We start from the raw sequence: 22,683 nt of genomic DNA, 5'->3' as shown, positions 1-22,683 counted from the left end.
AATAGGACCCTGACTCATGAATTTCTTGTCAGCCCTATGTTTCTAAATTATAACCTCTTAAAACTTAAAGGGTGGAGAAAAACACTCCTTCCCTGTCCATCCCATGTTTCAGTTGGAGATGTCTCCTATGCACTGAGATGGGAGAGAAAACTACTTCCTATGAGTGTCTTGTGAGAGATCTCAAAATGATGGTCCCAAATGATGGTCCCACCAGTCCCTGTGGTCTGAAGTTAGAAACTCATCTAAAAGAAAACCAACAGAATTAAAGCTCAAAGCCCCAAATCTGACTGAAGTTGCAAAGGCATTTTGTTTTTTTTGTTTGGGTTGTTTTTTGGTTTTTTTTTTCAGTCTGAAGTGGATATACTCTATGGAAAGAGGGAGGAGTAGAAAGGAGGAAGGGAAATATGGTAAGAGACAGGCACTGCTTGTAATCCTGCAGACATTTTGTATGGTAACAGCTTGCAGGCTATAAATCTGCACTGTTACTATACTATAGGACAGACTATATGTAATCTGCACATATAGATTTTGTATGATTGCTAAACTTGTTCTATTGTTAGATAGAAAGAAGGGCCAATAACTTCCTTCAGCTTTCTCCATCACTGTCTGAATTCCTTTCCTAGTTATGCCACACTGCAGCAGGGTTTGGTTGTTATTGTGCATACCCTCTTCTACGTGAAGGATATATGCAAATAACTAGGAAAGGCCTTTATCAGTCGCTTTGAGATAAGCTTTTTTTGTCACAACGATAAGATTAAAAAGAGTATGGATACAAAACGTGGCTACAAAACATCCTGACCCTTCACTGGCAGCTGCAATCGCTGTTCCTGGACAAATGAAGCATAGTAACTTTTACTCACTGTAATAACAAGGGAACTAACAGCCCCCCAAACAGCTGCAACAACAAAAAGGAAAGAAATTGCAGCCAGTGAATTTTGATTATGCTCCTGGTTTAGAGCACTGTCACACACTTTATAACACTGTGCTCCCCAGAAGACCTGGTAAGTGGAAGAATATTCCTATGTGACCTGTGCCTCCCATGCCGCCCAGCTCTTGTCACTGCCCTGGCAAAGTCAGACACCCAGCCCTTGCAGGAGCACTAGTACCTTCCACAGATCAAAACTCAACCCTTCTCCTGATTGACTGATTTTCCTGAAGAATTTAAGGTAATAGGCAGGTATCATGCAGCTGCCATGGAAGTCTACATTCAACTTCTTGCTCCAAATTTTACTTTAGGAAGGAAATGAACCTTGGTGAAACAGCATTTGGTTCATTGTACCTGTGATCAATTTCAAGTAAAGGCTTGCCTTGCCATGATCACATTGGATTCAATCAATTCATTCAACACAATCACATGCTTTTAGAGTTTAAAACCGTGGTGGTTATATCTTGTACATGTACATATGAAATATGCCATTTTTTAAACAAAAAAAAAGAAAAGTTATCAAATAATATTTTATAGACTGCCAGGTGAATATATGATATTATTGAAAGGTTTTTAGTCAATGTTGATAGACTAAGGAGGAAAATATAGTTATTTGTTCTTGCCTTGCCTTGCCTTGCCTTGCCTTCCTTTTATAATATAATTTCAAGAAACATTTTCATTTCAAAATCTGCCTCACTTTTAAGACTTAGAGAAACATTTATGGACGTTACTATTTACCAGGGAGGCTGAAACGGTGCAATAAACCAGGGGCAAATGAATATTAGTTGGTTTATTGGCAGGCAGGTTTCAGGTCCTGTTTAGGTATTTACATGTGAGGTAGGGTTCAATGTTCCTTTTACAATCAATGGAGATAAAGAATATACTCCATATTCAGTTAATCAAACACTAAGTGTCAATTTGGGGTGAACAGAATTACTTTCCAAAGTTCATTTAATTTATTGGTCGATACCTAATTGTATTAACCTGAACCTGAATCCCACACAAAGTTTATTTTGGAAAACTATTTGTCCATAATGAATCCAAATTCATAAGTCCAGAAGACCAGCAGATTTAATCACGTGCTGTTTCTCTTTCTCCTCAGACCACCCCTCAAGACTGTTGAGATTTCTGGGAGAAGTGCAGTGTATCTCCAGCCAGGTGGAAAAGAGATGGTGGGTCAGCAACCAGTAAATGAAATTGCATAAGGAAGAAATATCAGAATCTAAAAGAGACCTTAATGGAAGAAGAATTTGAAACTACTGCGCTCAAACATAAGGACTTTCCCAATATAATTGTCTTAGGATCAAGGAGGGCTTTCCAGATTTTTGATATCAGGCATTGTTCTTTCAGTAGTGGGGAGAAAGTTGAAAGGTGTGACTCTCCATAAGAAAAAACTGCAGACCTAAGTAGGGTGGAAGAAAAGCTTTCCTAGAGGATGAAGTGGGTGGATTCACATTCACGTGTTTCCTCTTGTTGCATTAGCAGACCAGTAGCCCCCAGTGGCTGACCCAGTGAAAGTTCTTCCTTCACTGGTTATGTGAGAGCATTCCTAACAGTTTCAAACTATGTACTGTGTATTACGTACTTCCCCATTATCCAGTAAATTAACTCCTTGGTTTGTTCTTGGATCATTGTCCACAGTGCCTTATTTCAGTTCCAGGCTCTCTTTTGGAGTGAACTGACTAGTTCTTTCTAGGATAACACCTGGATAAGATTCTAGAAATAGTTTTCCCCCAAGACCACCCTTAATAGACGATACAAATGAGACCACATCCTATCCAGACATCCAGCCTGAAACAATGCCAGCAGGGTTTATACCCTTAAACATCCCTACACAGCTTTATAGCATGCAACACATGTCCTTGGCATCATGCTAGGTTGCAACACAGCCCTTATTTTATTTCAAGTACATACCGACATAAACACGCACAAAAGGAGACACCTAAGCAAAGAGCTTTGCAGACTGGACATGACCATCCTGCTTTATAAGAATGTATCCCTGAGTGGTGTCAATGCAAGCTACTCTCCACTTTGTTTATACCAGCACTACTTCGTGGAGTGGGTGAAAAGAAGAAATACCCATTTTATTTAGGGCAGCAGGTACTGAGCCTCCAAAGTCCTTTTTTTCATTGTTGTTTAGTAACACTCTGCAGCAAAAACTTAGTCCAAGACCTTGACATGACCCATGATGAACAATGAGGTGTGTGTGATTTTTTGGACTACCCTCAGGGCTGAGCTGCATGGCTTTCAGTCGGGTCAAGGCAGACTTATAATAGACTTTAATGTCTTTTCTATTTTGTTCTTATTGCCATGATAGTGGCTCAGTTTGATAACGCAATTTCAGGCATTATCATGTAAGTAGCTTTCATATTGAATTAGCAAACTATATAACAACAGGAAAAGAAAACTAATGCATGCTAGACAGTGCTTACAATAAGCTTCTGCATCTTTTCACCACAAAATGACATCTGTGACCTTTCTCTTCCCTTTTCAGTACAACCAGTCAGTATGAAAAGCTCTGCTCTACTATTAAAAATAGAGCACCCCACCTATTAAATGTTGTTCAGCAGAACATGCAAGTTCTTCTTTGCCTTGCAGCAAAAAAAGAAGGTAACAATAGTCACTTATCTTGCATTTCTGTTTTCTTCAAAATATGTACAGAATTATATAGGCAAATATATTTCTGTGTTCATGTTGTCTGCGTTAGCTTGACGCTGTGGATCCATAATGATTAATATTAGATCTGTGCTCTGCCATAACACGCAGCAGCACTGCTTGCTCCAGATCTGAACCACGCACTTGACTGCCTTTGTCAAATTAGCACCCCATACAGGATTTATGTCACATTTGTGTTGGCTGAAAGACAACAGGGAATATCTGATCTGGTAAGAAGCTGCATGATAGAAGTGATCCTGCAGATATTTTTTTAAGGGGCAGACTGAGTTTAATCCAGAGCTTTAAGTGTGTACTAATGCAACTGAAGCGCCCGCTTATCCTGAACTGACCTTTAAAGATGCTTTCGCCAACTTGACCTATGGGTTAGGTCATCTGCAATCCCTTAAAGTTCTTCCTCAAAATTCATCTGTGGCAAAGACAGAAAAATAGCTAGCAATGATACTCAGGTGCCCCGAGTATCTTCCTCTCTGTCCAGGGAAACAAAATCCAATGTACTCTGAACATGCAGGTATTGAAGCCTAGAATTAAGGCCAGGCTGACTTGAAAATTAACCCGATCAGGGAAGAGTCAAATCTCCTTCCTTTGCACGGTAAGTGAGCTATCTCAAAATGTGAGCTATCTCAGCTTTCTCACTTGCCTCTGAGTACCTACACATTTATTTTAAGAATGCCATGCTATTTTATTTAATCAATTAATAAGCCATTTTATAACTATATCTGCACATTTCTTCATCCTCCATATCTCTCAACCAAACGCTTTGCAGTTATGAAAATTTTTCACTTACAGGTGGGAAAATTTCTCAAGGAAGGTCACCTCTTTAGGTGCTGACAATATTATTTTATTAGTTATTTTATTAGATTAATTACTAAATTAATGATCTATTACAGTATTCGCTGAATACTTTTGACCACCAGACACCTTTCAAGGATTCGTCTATATGTTTAATTTCTGATTCAGTGTGATGCCTGTCATGTATGCGTATAGTTTGGCTAAAGATTATTGACAGACTGTTGGCTACTGTGATTTGTCACAGCTCCAGTAGTTTGCATAGAGTTGTTTGCACAGAATATAAGTGACACTAGTTGAGCTTTTGTGATATGATCACAAGTGTAAAAGTAATGGCATTTTATAAAGAAAAATATGGTTTTGTTGGTAACAGTCACACAATGTAGAGTAATGTCTTGGCTTCTGTAAAGTTTATGGCAAAAATGCCACTTCCTGCCCCAATGTCAGGACTTTTGTCAAGCTATTTTTCTGTGTGTTGAATCTGGTAAGTAGTAAATGATCTTATTATAGTGTTGCTTACTGACATATGGGTCACATTGTACAAAAAATAGAAAAGGAACAGTAACTGTCAAATATAGATGTAAACCACATGACAAGCATGGCAAGGAAAAAAAAAAAAGCTAACTATCTGTTATGCATCAGAACAAGGAAAAAGAAATAATCTGATACTTTCATCAGTGGTTGTTCATTCATAAAGAACAGAACTTTTTTGTACGTCATCTACCACCACCTGCTTTTCGGTTCCTTTACCTTTGAAGGCTTGTGCCCAGTGCTGCTGTACAGCTGTGGGCGCTGATAGCGTAATCACAGCACATTGTGCTTCAGGTTCATTTTCCAAACAAATTAAGCAGGGGAAGCAACACTGCATTGGTTTGATGTGCCTGGGCAAATCTAGAAAATACCAACCTGAGATGAAGAAACCTGAGAGTAGATGCTTTCTGTCTCTGCGGGATCTGACCCTACCCTGAAGACTCCATTCAAAGGTAGAGAAGCACTATAGTCCCCTTTTACAGACAGAAAAAAAAAAAATCAGGAAAAAGATTTCTAAGTTTTTCTACTGCCAAGACACCACTGGATGGGAATTTGCATACAGATAACCTTAAAAAAGGATTGTACACAGCCCACTGAAACATGAGAAATCTGTGACAAAGACACACTAAAATTCAGTGCCTTAACCACACGGTCATCTTTCCTTTCTGAGAAGTATCATCAGACTCATTTTCAAACCATAGGCACAACCACTAAACCCATGGCACCAATCTCCATGGTGGGTAGGGTTGCAAACATTAAATCACCTGAATGATACAGAAAGCACGTTTAATCCTTGCAGGGCAGGGTTTCTCCATACAGGTATTATTTACATTTGGCTCTCAAAGATGGGAAATGAAGGAATTAACTTGGCGGATAAAAGGGAACAGGAATGAATGCTCGGGATGTTACATTCGATGCCTTGATCCCCAAATCCCTAGCTATATCCAGAAGGAAACAAACTATAAAGAGAATCTGCCTGTGAGGCTGTTGAGAGAGCCTGAATTTTTGAAGACATAACCTGACTGTTACTTATTTGACTTGCTCTGTGTTCACTGAACTAAAAGCAGGCAAAATACAGATCAAGAATGGATTTTGTAATAAGCTCTTAACAATAGAGATACTTCTTTGCATTTCCTCCTTGGAGAACCTGGCAAAAAAAGAATGGTATTATGAAATAGTAAACAGATTTAAGTAGCTTCTGAAGCTAAGCAGTAGAGTTTTGCCTTCTGAATCTGTTGTACAGGGAGAGAAGCTGTAATTTAATGGATTAAACTTGAGCCTAGGAGATTGGAAGCTCCACCTTGCTGAGTGAACCTGCCCCTTGGCAATAATGTGAGCTTACGCTGGAGGCTGGAGCCTCTCTGAACCTCAGTGACCCGGCTTATCTGTACAACATGAAAAGCAAAGCTGTAATCTAAAAGCTCAACAGGTGTACGAGGCAATAGGAAATCTAAATTATTAACAAAACTGGGTTTGGTCAGAGATTTTCCTTATCACATCTTTCTCTCCCCTCTTGTATTTGAATATATGATAGATGCATTATTTGAATATATGATAGATGCATTTAATGAGGGGGGAAAAAAAAAAAAAAGAAAAAGGAATACTTATTCTAGAACACAGATTTTTGGTTTGAAGATTCTTGTGTTTTTAACCATTTTTTGTTTTGGCCTGAAAGACACATAGGAGTTTGGGACTTCCCCAGGGAGCTGCTACTTAGGTACATTCCTCTCTGGTTTGTTTGAATTTTGTTTTCACAGTAGTCGACCTTTCACTTAGAATCTCTACTTTTCCACTCTATTTTTAGCCTGCCCTGTTACTGTTCCAGGTTTTCAAAGAACTTTCTGCTTCCCAAAATTCTCTCTTGGTTTTTACATTCACACATAACAACAAAGGAGAGACTTTGCTTGTAGATCACTTTAGCAGTTATAATAAAGAATAATTACACGCTATCAGCAATATGGGAGATTCTCATTTACCCTATAGTACTAAGCCTCAGCACATTTTATGTATCCCTAGTATAGCACTTTTCTTCAAGGCTGTACTAAACACCCACATTTCTTTGCAGGCTCATGGAAAATTTTGCCCTGTCTTAGCTGACCTAAAGTCTATGGCTTCTCAACTTCTCTTTCAGTAATAATAACAAATAACTTTAGTGGATTAACTGAAAATATAATCCAGTTGTTTTTTTCAGAATCACCAGAGAGAATTGGACACCAAAGAATAAAAAAAATATTCAGATGGAAAGAAAGAAGATTGTTGTGTCCATTTTTTATAGCTAATCTCCCACAAGTCCATCTGTATCACACTCACTTTCTCAACCTATATAACCATCTTCCTCCAAAACTGCCCCAAACTCCACTGACTAAAAAAAAAAAAACAAAACCCAAACTGCAGCAGAGTACAAGAGGAATGGATGTTGCTCACCAGGTAAGAAATTAGCCCTGTGCGTGACGAATCTTGTGACCACGTAGGATCCTACTGTGCATGTTGAGTTTGACTCTGGGGAACAAGAACTTCTTTCTCAGAGACCGAGAGCTGGAATGGTGAGTGGAGTTTCCATCAGTGTACACGGCCATAATGACAAATTAGTCTGTTCCTCCGCATATCACTTGGAGCAGAATTTCACTAAGGAACACCTGTATCAAAAATACAACCTCATGTTGAGTTATAGCATAGCTTAAAAGATCTCAGATGGTAGTTAATCCGTCACATCTTAATGTACTTTACTCCAGGGGGTTAGTTACACTGGCAGATAAAATAAAGACCTTGTTCTTAGTCTAATTTTGTCTTTCTTCACCTCCCAGGTACTGATTCTTATTGTGCTTCTCTTTACTAGTTCAAAGAGCATTTTCCTACCAGAGAACTTTTCCCTATGCAGGGGATGCTCTTGACTTTCTTTTTGATTCATTGTCTGAGTTACTTTAGTCTTTTAGTGTTCTACAGAAATGTTCTAGTTCCTGATGTTTAGTCAAGTGGCCTCCTTTTTGAACCTTTCCTCTCCCTGGTCCTTCTACTCCAAAATAATTCCAAATAAAGTCAGACATCTTCAGAGCACAACAGAAATCATCAGAGAATGATGGGGAACAGTAATTTACTACCACTACTCTTAGGTACCATCATTCCATCTGTTTACCATGTTCTCATCTCAGTTTTCCTGTCTTTGGACATCTGAAACTTCACAGATGGAAAAGAGCTGATTGAAGGGAAACCTCACAAGCTTTTCACATTTTTATTTTAAAATTTGGATTTTCTTGTGCATGTTTTCATCAAAAAGTTGGCATATGAAAATACACAATACATCCAGGCTGACATATATAGCTGAAGAGTATAGGGTTTATTTATTTGCTTTTTTTTTTTAAGCTGCCTGACATATGCAGAAAATACTCAAAAGAAGTTTCTCTCTCAAGGCTCTTTGGGGACTTTGTTGAAAGGCAAGAAAATCAATTGTTTATATAGCAACATCACTTCATTCCAGCATGGGCTGAAGCACACACTTATTTAACAATAAATCTGCTTCTATGAAATGTAGGCGAACAAAATAAAAATAAGCAATAAAATATTCTTCATCTATACAGCAAATTCTATGCACTGCTTTCAAACAACTGTACTACTGCTGGACAATGAAGCACAGAGATGGTTAATAAGTTATTATCAGAAGCTCCACAGGTAAGAGATCTAAACTGAGATGAACCTAAGGTATGAGTCCCTCTTGCCCTATTTACACTGCTTTTCCACAGAACCTACTAAACCTTGCGAGGATCAGAGCTAGTTTAATTCCTTTTCAATTCAGTCTGGAAAGAAGTTATTCCATAGCAACATTTGTTGAATAATGTATTTGGATGAAGACTGTTCAACCAGCTCTATGAATGTACAATGTTTGAAACTGTATGTGAATATACATTGTAAGAATCTCAAGTATTAGAAGTAGTTAATGGGCTGTTCACAGCAAGCAATCAGTTATCAAGCCACATGACAGCAAGGTATGTGATCACAACAACATCAGTTCAATGCAAAAAGTGATTTTCTCAAGAAATCATAAAAGCTGGTTTATAGATAACTATACTGCTTTGGCTGTCAACTTTAAAATAATGAGCTATAATACCAAAAAGTCCAACACACTGGTGAGAAAAAGTGCCTTGAGTGAGCTATTTGACTCCTAATACTTTGATATGAGGTTTAGCAATTTAACTCTTGAAAGCTCAAGAGCTTTCAGCTTATTCATCCGAAAGCTTAAAGGGTACAGCGGACTTCATCACCAAACTAAAATATAGAATTGTATTTAGTTAATGTCTCAGAAATAAGTGAGGAAAATATGCTGTATATTCACTAATTTTAAATTAGTACTTTGTGTCATTAAATTTTTCCTCAAAGTGTGAGTGTATAAGACCAACATCAGCACCAGAGGCTTTCCTACTATTTGTGTTTGCCCTAATTTGTGTCTCATTCTTCTTAGAATTCATCGCTCAAAATGGGGAAAGCACTGGACAAGAATTTCCTGCGCTAGGATGACTTAAAGGAAGATATGCAACATTCTAAATCAATGATTCGTTTTGGATTTGTTACAAGCTGAGTATAGAGTATTCAAACAAGAAACAGTGATCCCTAAAGACAATGCAGGTGATCTTGGAGATTTAGCTGCTGCAGTTGAATAACAGCAGCGTGATCTTAAATAGAAAACTAGGAACATACAAGAAAAGGGAAAAAGCCAGAAATTGGACCATATTTACATGCATGTGTGTCCTGGAATTGCTGGAGTTGAAGGTTTTCTTCTCGTTCTTCTGAGGACAGAGATAATTAACTAAGTAGATGACATCAAAATGGAATGATGAAAGGGAAGAACATCCCAATGTTCAGCAGAATGATATGGAGAGCTGAGAAACCTCAGCATCTGCCACCCTGAAGTCTGTGAGATGATTCGTTACTGAAGTAAAAAAGTAAAAGCTAAAATAAGCCCAAGTATAATGAGAAGAAATGACAGAAGAGATCAGCAATGCTCCCAGGGGTAATCTGGGAATCGTCCAAGGGTTCTCAGTTTTGCTCAGAACAGCAGTTTGGAGCTAGAGATGTTCACACAGGTGAAGATGTTCAAACAGAAGGTGAACCAAAGCCTGTTAAGCATCTTGTCCCTTACCCTGGTAATACACGCAGGATTTTTCTACAGTCAGCAAGAAAAGCAAGGTATTTCTGAAAGCTTCCAGAGGGCCATCCTGAGATTTTAACCTTTTCCTACTGACTCTGGAAAGCAAACCAAGTCACCTCCACGCCAATGAGATGCAGTAAGCCAAGGGACTGGGAAGAAGGAGAAGTTGGACTCGATGATCTTAGAGGTCTTTTCCAACCTTAATGATTCTGTGATTCTGTGAAGTTTTAATAGATTTCTGAGTTTTCATTCACTTTCAAAAAGCTGAATGCTCTTTTGAGAGGATGTGCTTCGGAGCTTATTTTTGGAATAATCACAGACTCTGTAGTAAGTGCCAGGAGGCAGGGGACCTAAGATCTTAGCTCATCACAGCTTCAGGGAATTTGAGCCAAGAGATATTATATCTCAGCATAATCTCTTGCAGGGGTTACTTTTGGGAAAATTTCTCCCTATTCCTCTTGCTTGAGCAGAGCCGTGGCACAAGAAAAATGCACAAGCTCATGCAGTTGTAAAAAAAAAATGGAAGAGGCGACTGACTGTAGCTGTAGTCCAAATGTGGCTTAGAAATCAAAGAAAGTTTTTATATTACATCTTTTCTCAATTCTTACTGAATTTAGCTGAGAGATAGGTACCTAATTATTCAGCAGGGACTGGTATGTTGCTCTACATGTCCAATAGCACTGCTTCAGATTCCTAGAGGAAGCCCTGGGTATCTCAAGGAGGAGAAACATGATTTTTTTGTCCATTGACGCTCGTATTATACATATATGGCATGTTAGGGGGCTAAACCTCTGTTGGCTGAACACTTGTATAAAAGTTCCTAACATATTTCTTATGATTTACCAAATGAGGTCAACAAATACCTATTCACATTTTATTTTCTCTTTTCATTTCTTATCTTAATCCTAGGTAATGAAAGTATTTGGATGGTCATCTCTTCTCTGGAAAAGAAACAAACAGTATAAACATAGAAACGAACAAGAATGTTTGAGGGACTAGCGGGTGAGGATTAAAACTGAAGAGAGGAAGGAGAAAGAAAACAGGATTTAAGAGCAATCTTAAAGGAGACAGGGAAAAATGAGAAAGAAAATAGAAAGCAGTCTGTAAAAGAAAAATGGATCAGCATGTGGGGTAAGAGAAAACAAGTGACGGGGAAAGGACAACAAATCAGAGCTGACTGAAGTGGGATTTAAAAGGGAAATTTCAAATATCTCAAGGTCTCAGCATGTGGGCTTTTTTTTTTTTTTTAAAACACCTTCACAAGGAAAGGGAGGAATTTTGTTTGCAATGTCACAAAAGAAAAAGTATAAATCTGCCAAAACCAACAAGCTGTCTTGTAATGTGTGCTTATTAGAATAAAGTAAATATGGTAATGAACCCAGCTTGATTTCATTAGTATGCATTGTCAATAACAGCAACAACAGCAGCAAAAACAGCCAAGATTTTAGAGGAAATGGTAAGAAAGAGGGGTGATAAATGAAGAATTAAAGATTTTTTTTTTCTAGAAAGGAAAAAAGACAGACTCTGAAAGAGAGGGAAAAAATAAAAGAAGATATAAAGTTAGGAAAAAATGAAATGCAAATATGACATTGGGGTGGAGGGAGGGAGGGGGTGGAAGAGGATAAAAAATCTAATCTAATCACCTACCAATCCATTTTTTAATTTATGAATTCGCTCATCCATCTTAATCTCATCACAATATCACATCTGAGTGCCTAAAGGCCAGAAAGGGTTTAATTTCACCCCTCCTCCCCAACAGGCAGCTGAGGGATGATGATATCAAGTCATTATTCCTGTTTAACGGTTTGCCTCTGCTTTTCCTGTGATAGCAAAAAAATGTGATCTGCAATGGAGCATTCAGTGCGTGGATCCCAATTCAGCAATATCTGCTTTTGGAAGGGTGCACCATTGCCCTGGGTTGTTTACCTGCACTGTGAAAAGAGACCAGCCAAAGTAGATGTCATGGATCTGTGCCACTTCTCCTCGCTTCTCTCCCTTCTCAAAAACCCACATAAATCACATTGTAGACACCATCTGTACTATTGCTTTGTTTTCTGATAAGAAAATATTGTCCCTGTCCATTCGCACACAGATGGGCTGAATATTAGCGTGACCTCTCAGGATAGAGATGAGCAAAGTTTTAGGAATGAGACAAGACCCTCTGACCTCTGAAATGCTTATGAGTGTCAGGAACTCTGCTTTTAAGAGTGCCCATGCTCTTTTCCATCGTACCTTGCCCAGTAATTGATATTCACTATGATTACTTTGGCCAATGTAATGTCCTTTTGAGTCATTGCAAAAACATAGGCATTGGGAAGGAGAAATGGTAGTTTGAAAATAATGAAGCATTCAGCTAAAAAGTGATATTAACATGCAGCTAATTTATTTTTTTAATATTCATGGATAGTCAAAACCAGTTCCACATTCATTCAGAAACGAAACTCTTTTTTTCTTTTTTTTTTTTTTTGATAACCCTTAAGGCCCCTTCTCTGAAGGGTTTGTCTAAGAGATTCATGAACAGCAGTATTTATACACCTAACTAAGCTCCGATGACCTCCCATACAGATGTCCTCAAATGAGAAACAAACAGGATAAGAAATATTGAGGGGAAGAGGGATTAACTTTGAGAAGTATTTTGTAACATTGAAGAAACTGTCCTTGTGATATTAATGAAATGGAAGTTGAGCGTTACGATAGGGAAGACAATAAATAAATAAAGATAAAACTAATCCCAGGTGATAGTCCTATTATAAACTCTTCCAGAAGGTAGAACTTTTCTCCAGACCTTGCAAGAAGGTAAAAGTCATATTTCAAGAAAAGACAGGTACAGTGTGGCATCTTCATTGACACTTATTTTATTTTTGAGATTAACCGAAATTAATCAGAATAAATTAGCACCATGGTGCTGTCAGATGCAAAGAAGGTCAAAGGCTTCATGATCAGTGCTAAAAAACTGGCAACAGAGAAAATTAGAGCTTTAGTGGCATTTATAAGAACATCTGTTCTGGGATCCCTGGAGCTGACAGTGCTGCCTTACGAATCTCTGCAGAGAGGTAATTAGCACCATGGAGGACACCAAAATATCAGAAAGAAAAAAGAAGACTCCATGGTTAGCAGAAGACAGATACTAATATTAGAGATATCAGAGTTCATATCCACCACACAGCTGCTGATTTAATCAGGTACAGCCTGTGATTAATCCAGGCAAAAGGAAAGACATGACAAAGCAGACCAGCCATTGAAACCCAGAATGTCTGCAGTAGCTCTCCTTTCTGATTCACATGCTGGAAGACTGGTAGGGAGAAATTTGCCAGCTTCATGAAGATGTTACTGAGATTGCAATCAGAAGTCTCGTGATTTCTGCACAACAAAATACTGCTTTGCCTGGAAAGAGAACTGTAATGAATTCTGACCTAGAAAAGCAAGCACCATAGCACTAAAAAAAAATACGAAGTTGGAGGACAGAAGGCTCGGTTTTCATGTAGTCAGTATGAACAACTGCACTAATTGCCTTTTTCATCATCCTTACAGTGATCTTGGTGCTGCCATAGCTACTGGCCTTATACAAATTGCAGATAGTATTTCCCCATTCATGTTGTCTACATTTTGTGTAATTTGCAAAATTCCAGGGGAAATGTACTGGTGAACCGAGTCTTATTTTTAATCACCATAAAAACACTTCTTAGATAATGAAATCTCAACAAAGTTTGTTTGTTTGGGGTTTTTTTTGCAAAAATAGTAGTTGCCAAAACATTAATCATATTTATTTATCTGCTTTCTGGGATAAACTAGATATAGAAACAAGCCTGCTATAATTTTGTGCATGATACTTCTTTGTAAAATAATAATCAGAAAGCTTTTTTAAAATGTACCAGAAAAAGAAGGCTAGATCTGCAGAGAATACAGATAATGATTTTAGGAAGGGAAAGGTTGCAATCCAAAGAGCAGGGCAAGATCAGAAAATAAATTGGAAACTGTATCTACTGTGGAAGAAGACATGAAAATAAATTGAAGCTTGGGGAAAAGATGGAAAGGGACAGGACAAAACTAATAATTTATTTACCAATTCAGTCATTTAAAATTCTAATTTATGTACCCATCTATCCCACCCTATTCTGTGTGTAACAAAACTTTCACCAACACAATATAAAGACATCAAGCGCTTGAGCTTTGTCCTCCTCTCCCCTGGAAGCACTGAAGGATATTTTATTAATCACTGCGCCTGCTTCAGATCTCCCCTTCCTGAAGATGAGGAGGCAGTGAAAAAGCTGAGCAGGGGTCGTTATTCTCATATTTGGCTCTGATCTCTTTCCTTCAGACTGCCACCAGAAATGGGTTTGGAGACACCTAAGGAGAAGTGAGCTCTGTGAGGAAATTAATTTTACCAGAGCTTCCTGATCAGGTTAAAATAAACCAAACACCATTGCCCCCCTCCCCCCAAAAAAACCAACCAACCAAACAAACAAACCAAAAAAAAATGCCAAAGAATCCCTCATTTCTTTCAGGAGGCTTTCTTTTCATGATGTTGCCAGCTGGAAAAAGGACCTGTGTGACTCTTCTAACCTTGGTCCATGTTGGCAGGGCATGCAGCTATAGAGCAGGGTGGTTCCCATCTGCTTCCCTGCAGAACTACACAGGCAGGGCTCTCGGGGGACTTTTGGGTCTCTCTTGCTGTAGCACGCACAGCACTGGGCATTACGGCAGTCTTCGTTTTACAGCTCTACTGTGCCTCGAAACACTGTGTTGATGAGTTTAATCATCCTCCTTTCCTGCTATGCAGTTTGACCCCACTGTTTGCACATGCTAATAATCATATCATTTGATATTAGTGTATTCATTTATGCCTCCTATTAACATATATTTCATTGTAAACAGTATTTTAAGATACTAGTTAAAAACATTGTATTCACTCTTTATCTAATATTGTTAAATAATGATTTCAAAGCATTTTACTCCAATGTTTCAAACACTGAGGCCGATACACTTCAAGACTTAAGAGAATCACCTTCTTCATTAATTTTATAGATGAGACTGAAACTCTCACTGTAGTGATTTATAATCTAGCATTATCTAAATACCTGCGGAGAGGATATACAGCATAAAAATACTTGAGCCGAGCTGAGAATTTCAGAGTAGAATCGTCTAACACATTATTTGATAAAACACGACAGGATTTGTTGAGGAACATATTTTATCAACTGCATGTGAAACTTCATAGTAACATAAAATATTAAAAGAGAACAGCCTTAGAAACAACTCACAACTGCTCAAAGCAACAGTAAATCATGTAAAAAGGCAAATTTGTAATCAGAACAGTCAACTCAACAAGAAGATTTTCTACAGTAGACAGGCCTGTGTACCTACATCTATTTACATTGTAATCACGACCTTAGCAATCCACTTTAAAGAAAACAAAATGAACGAGCATAAAACATGTTTTGAACAAAAGGATCCGTTTTAAAGAGGTATTTAACCACTAAATTGCTATATACATACTGGAATCCTAACACAAATAAACCTGATTCAGTATATAATTTGATTATATTAATTGGCTATATGATGTTTCCATATCTTAATTTTCCCTCAGTTTATCTTTTAGCTAGTTTTTCATGTTTAGAATCATATTCTGTTTGTATGTCACACCAGCTGTGGCTTGTACAGCATGTGTTTCATCCAATTTTAATCTTCTCAGGTGAAAGATCCTTTAGCAGAGAACTGTTATTTGTCAGCTCTGTAAATTTTGTCTCTGTTTTAGCCCCATTTTCTTCAATTCAAACATATCATAAAACTGTCAGTCTTTGTGCTGGTTTTGGCTGGGATAGAATTAATTTTCTTCATAGCAGCTGAGAATGTGAAATCACAAAGCGTCCTGTACTTGATTTATTATTTAAGTGCATTGTTTCCTTTCAGTACATTCTTCTTCTCACTCTTTATTAAATAAGATTGAGGGAGCAAAAGTGGTGTAGAAAAAAAGGTAAAAATGCACATTATTTCAGATGTTCTGAAATGTTAAGGAGGTCTAATCACGGAAATCTCTGAAAGATGAAAGTTACTGACTAAGAAAAAAGACAATGAAACAGTAAATGCATAGAAGTCTTGATTCCAGATCTGTTACTTAAGTGTTTCTCTTAAGCTATATTATGAGGCACAGAGTTATATTTTCCAAATGGCACTTAAGATGCTGGCAAAGCATCCTGAATGCCAATTTCAGTTTTGAATTGACTATGATCAGGATGATAGAGTGTGCGGAAGGATATGCCCCAGCTACAACTAAGGATACTGCAACTTTCACATCATCTTTACTTTGAGAAGTCGACAGTATCAACAGAATTTGAGCTACAAAACTGGAAAGGTACAGGATCAAGAAAGAAATAATGGATTTAATGGCAGTTAGGTGAACATCTATCAAAGGATCCCTGAAAGTATCTACATAACATTGCATCGTCTTTGTGTGTTTCCATAGAGAAGTAATTAATAGGGCTGAGGTTACCACAGACAGTACTAGAGGAAAAAAGCAACCTACAAAGTAAAGAAGAAGCAGGTAGAGATACGAACTGTCCCAGTCACTGATATGTGCTGTGCTATTTTTTCTACAGTTCCCCGTTGAGCTGCAGAGGTAAGTGCTGGGTGTAATCCATAGTAAAGGAAGAGAAGTCACAGAAGAGATCACCAGCGATCCTAGAAGCAGCCATGGGACCATCCCAGCTATTCTGAGCTTGATTTGCAGCAACAGCCATTGGGTGACATTGATTATTTTTACACAGTAGAGTACATAGAGCCAGGTACTGAACCACAAACTAGCATGGTTTACAAACATCCATACAGCACCAAAAGCTTTGTACATGGAAGCCAACTTAAACACATCCGCAAAGTAGAGACTATGAATGTGCATCAGTATGGTCAGCTGCAAGATAAATCTTGATGTGCTCAGAAAGATCAGGATCATATCAGCGGAAGAAATTTTTTTGCTTTTGATGCAGTTAATGATATTAACAGCTGTAATAAACCCATTTCCAGTAAATCCAATTACAACTTCAATAGCTACAATACTTATTGAAATGATGAGAACTGGTGGCAACATCTTGCTGCTTTGGTCACCTCTGCCTGATTAGCTTGTGGAACTGTGCAAGAAGTTGAGCAGACGTGATGGTATCTGACTAGCCCCAGCTCAGGTTTGCCCACCTTATATCTACAAACAAAAAGACATCTGGAAATGATAGTGGAAAATGATTGTTGATGTTCTTCCTGAAAGTGCAAATCAGAGAAGGATTTAATAGTTAATTCTAACCTTTTACATGCATAAGATTTGCCTATGCTTTTCCCTAGGGATGTGGGATAGCCAGCTGTATTAACCTCCCCATCTTTTGCCCAATTGTTTATATTCCTACCTAGAATGACAGAAAGCTCTGTGGCTCTCTGGTTACAACTGTACCTGACAATGTGGAAGGGGATGCATCATGCAACCCAACGCAGCCAGCAGCATATGTCAAGAGACAGCAAGAGGTCTTATATTGTAACTATTATCTTTCATACTGCTTTGAAGGTCTATCGCTTACAACTAAACCAATTAGTTGCAACCATTTTAACATGGAGAAAACTGTACAGCCTCCAGCCCTACTGTAGGGGAGCACTCCAGACAACAAAGCTGTATTTACACAAGGGTTATCGCTCCATACAGCTGACTACTTCTGACATGTTATATCTAATGTTGGTCAGGTATATGGAATCAAAAGATGACAGTAACCACTTGTATAATGGGGAGAGCAGTGACAACAGGCTAGTGAAGCAGAGCAGTCGATCTAGAAGAACCTCCTCCAGCTGCATTCACTGTCCTGGCCTCTATCCCAGCTGCATGCTCCAAAGAAGTTTCTTTCTCTAGACCATAGATCTAGACCTGTTCTGCTTTATGGAGTGAAAGTCTGTCATCCCTCTGCTTACCTAGATGCTTTGGCTAGATGCTGTAATGAGCATACCAGTCCAGAACATTTACATTTAAGTTTAGGTTCTAGTAATCACAAGGACTAGTAGCTTTTCTTCTTAAAAAGTGAGCATACTTTATTCATCACAAAAATGCAAATTTAAAAAAAAAAAAGACACATTTACAAAATACCATATATCAATTCCAGATTTTAAATAGCCCAAGGGCAAAAACAAACAAATACATTTAAACTAAGAATATATTGGCATGTTTACTTTTTCTAGCACGTTCTTCACCAAAAGTATTTAAAATAATGGAAAAGTCACACCTTCTTAAGGAAAAAAATGATAAATGAGGTGTAACTCAAAGCTATTTAAAATAATGGAAAAGTCACACCTTCCTAAGGAAAAAAATGGTAAATGAGGTGTAACTCAACGTCGACAGTGTATTTTAAAGTTATATGCGTAAAGCGTCCTGTAGACAGAATATGCATTACATAATTACAGTAGTCAGTTACCTCAAAATTGTAGTCATTAAGTTACGCAAGGGAACATGACAATAACTTTATTTTTATGCACTTATAAAAAAACAGCACTGCAATTATAAAGTAGAATAAACTACAGTGGAAGATACAATCTAGAAAAATGCACGAGTAAAATGGATTCTTAGCTGTTCCAATGAACAGTTACAAAATTCTATTCTATCTTCATATACACTATCAACAAGGAGAATTTTAAAGAAAACCGTATCTAATCTTCACCTATCTATTTCATTTTCCTCTAAGCAAGGCCAAAAAATGGGAATAACTACTTGAGACACGAAAGAACATTCTTGCCTTGAGGACTCCCACTGGTTCTTTGAGAAAGAAGTCATCACACAACCTGTGCACCCTGGTAATATTTCAGTTTTCATGACTCAGGTAATCCAAATAGCCTGTCCCTCAGTGCTCTGTCAGTGACCTACGTCTAATGTGCTCTGTTCCCAGAAATGGCATCTATATAGATATTTCTCTTGCTTTTGTCTCCTAGTAGCTCAAGAGCTTCCTGATGGACTGTACTGCTACTGTCATTTTCAGAGGTTCTCCAGAGGATAATGAGTCTACTCAGGGATGCTGTGACACATACCTGCAAGCATCAAGATACAAAAGGCCAGTTTATGGGTAACAGCAACCAGGACACGACCACATCTGATGCTGGCTCCAGTTTGGCCCCAGACAGAGTGACTAGGTTGTCCACTGGAGTTCATCATAGTCTCACCTTCTGGTATGCAGCTCCTTAAATTCTCTTGTTCTCCTTCTTGCCCTTTCCTAACCTCACAATTTAGTTGCAACATGCTTTTGCAGAAAGCTGAGTGAGGATGCTGAAGGGTGGTGGCAGTCTGAGCATCCTACATAAGTGAACCATGGCTATAGGGTATGTACACTGCAGATAAGCCAGACCAGAAGGTTCTTACTGAGTGCCACAAGTATGTGTGCTTTAGGTGTCATGCCCAATATGCTGAGCTGTGGTGACAGTGTAAAATGAGACAGGAATGGGTGTGTAAATGTGCATAGCACTCTTTAGTCTGGGGATCTTCTCTGAGGAAATTCTTGACAGCAACCCAAGGGAGATGTAGAAGTGATCTCATGGATCATCCTCACTGTTCTGGAAAGAAAAAAAAGACTACAGGGTGGTTCAGGTTGTTTCCTCTCCATTCTAACAAGTCTCAAGTTCCCAAATTTATAACAATGATTTACAAATGTACAGATTTGGAGGAGAATGGAGTGTATAGTTCAGAAGGACGCTGTATGTCAAAAACTTTGTGCTGTGGTCACAGAAGTTTCAGTTCTCAGACAGTGTTTGATATCGTGAAGAATCCTCAGCTTAATCTATTTCTATTAGGAACAAATTATTATGAAAATAATGACAATTACCACAAACAATTAGACATTAACTAGTACTTGGATTGTAAGTGTTGTTGACATCTCAATTATTTAGTCAGGAGATGTCAACATAATCTTAACAACAAAACCAGGAATCAATATATTTAAAGGCACTTACGCAAGCACATGTCCTTGGGTGTATGAAATCAGACATATAGATTCTCTTTGGTCTCCACAACAAGACCAGCAATGATCTGGATGAAACAAGAATTGTAATGCAGGAAATGAGGTACTCTGCAATGTACGAGGAAAGATATAAAGAGCTTACACAACTCAAGGAGGGTTGCCACGTTCATGCTTTTTAGTAGATTTCCTTTCAAGCTACAGAGTTAATGGTCATGATCAGACCAAGTTTAATTCACAGAGGAGACACAAAAGACCCTAGAATATGTCAGAGTTCCTTGAATTTATCCTTTGGTGAAGTTAAAAAAGCACGTGAGTCACAAAGTAAAGCATAGACTAGCAAGTCTTGAAAATAAGCATAGGGCAATGTTAGCGTGACACAAATACTAAATACTGGTGAGAAGTGTCTGAATTTATACAATATTTTCCCTTGCAAGATAAATCTCACTGTACTCAGAGAAGTCAGGTTCAGCTCACAGGATAACAGCTTTCCTCTTTTGATTCATGCATTCCAATTAACAACGGTAATAAATACACTTTGCACAATCCCTGTAATGATTTTAATTGTTGAAGTTGTCAGAGACATTATTACAGCAGAGCAAACAGTTTCCGACTCGTCTGAAACACTACCTGTGCAGCTCATACAGACATCCACGAAGCACTAATGAACTGGTATCTGGTTAATCTTTTGGCATTTCACTGTAAACAAGAAGTGTATGAATATGATACTGGAAGATTTATTTCTGGTATTGTTCAGGAAGATGCATATCTTGGAAATGTTCCTGATGGATCATCCAACTACAGCCACTGTTTCACAATTTTTAGTGCAAAAATAATTGCTTATGGCTGGATTGGGGATAGGAAAAATTAGAACATGTTCAGTAGGACTGCTTGTTTCTTCTCATAAAGTTGTTGCTACTATTTTTTGAAACAAGAGCTTTGATTTTGGTGTGACATGACAGGTACTCAGACTGCCACCACCCTTCATTATCCTCACTCATCTCTCTGCATGCTGAAAAGTGCCCTCATCAACACCAAGCCAAATTTGGATCAAATTTCAAAATTTAAAGATTTAAAGCTTTGTAATGTGATAGCTCCAGCACATTCAGGGGGGAAAAAAAAAAAAAAGAAACCACCACCACAAAAAAACTACCAACAAAACCCCAACATGTTAGAGATGGACATCTAGAAAGTCTGTGCAGCTGAACTCCCTTCCAATCTGAAAGCCAGGGTTCCCATCTCATGGAGACATGGATGTGTAAAGGCTAGTCTATGACCCAGAGTGAAATGAAGATGAGGTTAGGATGCTTGTCTGAACTTGAGTGTGTGGAAGCAGTCCCAATCCCGACAATTTAAATTTAACCTGTTTCCTGTCTAAAAGCAAAAGAATACACTACTGTACCCTGGAATTGCATTTTAGGATTATACCCACAGAGAAAAATCTTGGAAGAATTTCAACTTTTTACCCACTCCTACTGATATTATAGTTTTGTGTTTGACAAGTGTTATCCGTTTGCTGACTGCTAGTGTGTTATTCTACCACAACCAAATTAGAGGACTCGCAAGACAGTCCAAGAACTCAAGAATGAATATTACCGTGATGGTAAACATTCAATTTGCTAATGAAAGGAGACAAGGAGATGAGAATAACTTATTATTGTTTGCTCACACTGTGTGATAGAAAAAAATAGAGAAAAATATTTTATTTTGAGTTGGAGGAAGGACACTGCTTTCCAGGCAATCATAGTAAATTTAATTCCAGTGGAGTAAGTGGTTACAAGAGCCTCGTGACATTTGTTCACCTCTACATCATGAGCTCCTTAGCAAATAAGCTTTTTACAGCCCATAGTAAATTGCACACAGCATTTATAATGCATTGTATCATAAAGTCCAGCTCTGATTGAAATCTCTGAGCACTGGCATAAGACTGTGACATACTACTACTACTAAGATCCTTATAGTAAAATAATTGAATAAAACAAAGCATGGGAGAATACTTCTTGAATAAGATGCAGAAAAAGGCCTACAAAAGAAAACTTGCAAAGAAAATTGTATAGGAGAGCCATCAACCTCTGCATTTAAGAAACGTGCCCAGAAGCAGCATTCTTGGCCCTATTACAGGCTGTTTGCATCCATAACACTTTCCAAAATGGTTTATCAAGTGTTCCTCACATATTTGACAAGATTTAGAAAGCTTGTGAACCTTAATAAAATATCCTGTATCTGGTAAACAACAATAAATTATGCTACCATTTAACACATTCCTGACTTTATATTGTACAAAGAAATAATGCTGCAAAATATCTCAAAAATGTGTGTGAAAGGGTGATAATCTATTTTACCATTAATTTGCAAGTTGTCATGCTGCTGTCATTATTGTACTGCAGATAATGTGCTGTTAATTTCAGTACAACACAATTATTATTTCTTTTAGAAAGACATTGTCAAAATGGAAGACCCATCAGACACAAGTAACGGAAAGAGTCCTCTGAAATACTTGCAAGAGGTCAAGAAGATCAAACAATGTAACACAGATGAAAAGGAAGATGTAACTACAATTTTAAGGCCATAAGAATGCACGTACACCCCAAAAGGAAGGAACAGGCGATAGCAACAAACTAATGGTGATTATCAGTTGCTCCTTGCCATGAACAAAAAGAGTT

The 22,683-nt window shown here is 38.0% G+C and overlaps 1 protein-coding gene across 1 annotated transcript; it reads right to left on the bottom strand.

The window, feature by feature from the left end:
- Nucleotides 1-16,191: 16,191 nt before the first annotated feature.
- On the bottom strand, nucleotides 16,192-17,139 carry LOC104076919 (taste receptor type 2 member 8-like). Its single transcript, XM_009577950.1, has one exon. The coding sequence runs from the start codon at nucleotides 17,137-17,139 to the stop codon at nucleotides 16,192-16,194; it is 948 nt and encodes a 315-aa protein (XP_009576245.1).
- Between the last annotated feature and the right edge of the window lie 5,544 nt (nucleotides 17,140-22,683).

The sequence above is a fragment of the Fulmarus glacialis genome, unplaced genomic scaffold, assembly GCF_000690835.1.
Source record: "Fulmarus glacialis isolate BGI_N327 unplaced genomic scaffold, ASM69083v1 scaffold3220, whole genome shotgun sequence".
NCBI lineage: Eukaryota > Metazoa > Chordata > Aves > Procellariiformes > Procellariidae > Fulmarus > Fulmarus glacialis.
The sequence above is the reverse complement of the archived record's forward strand: the minus strand, read 5'-3'. Positions and strand labels throughout refer to the sequence as shown.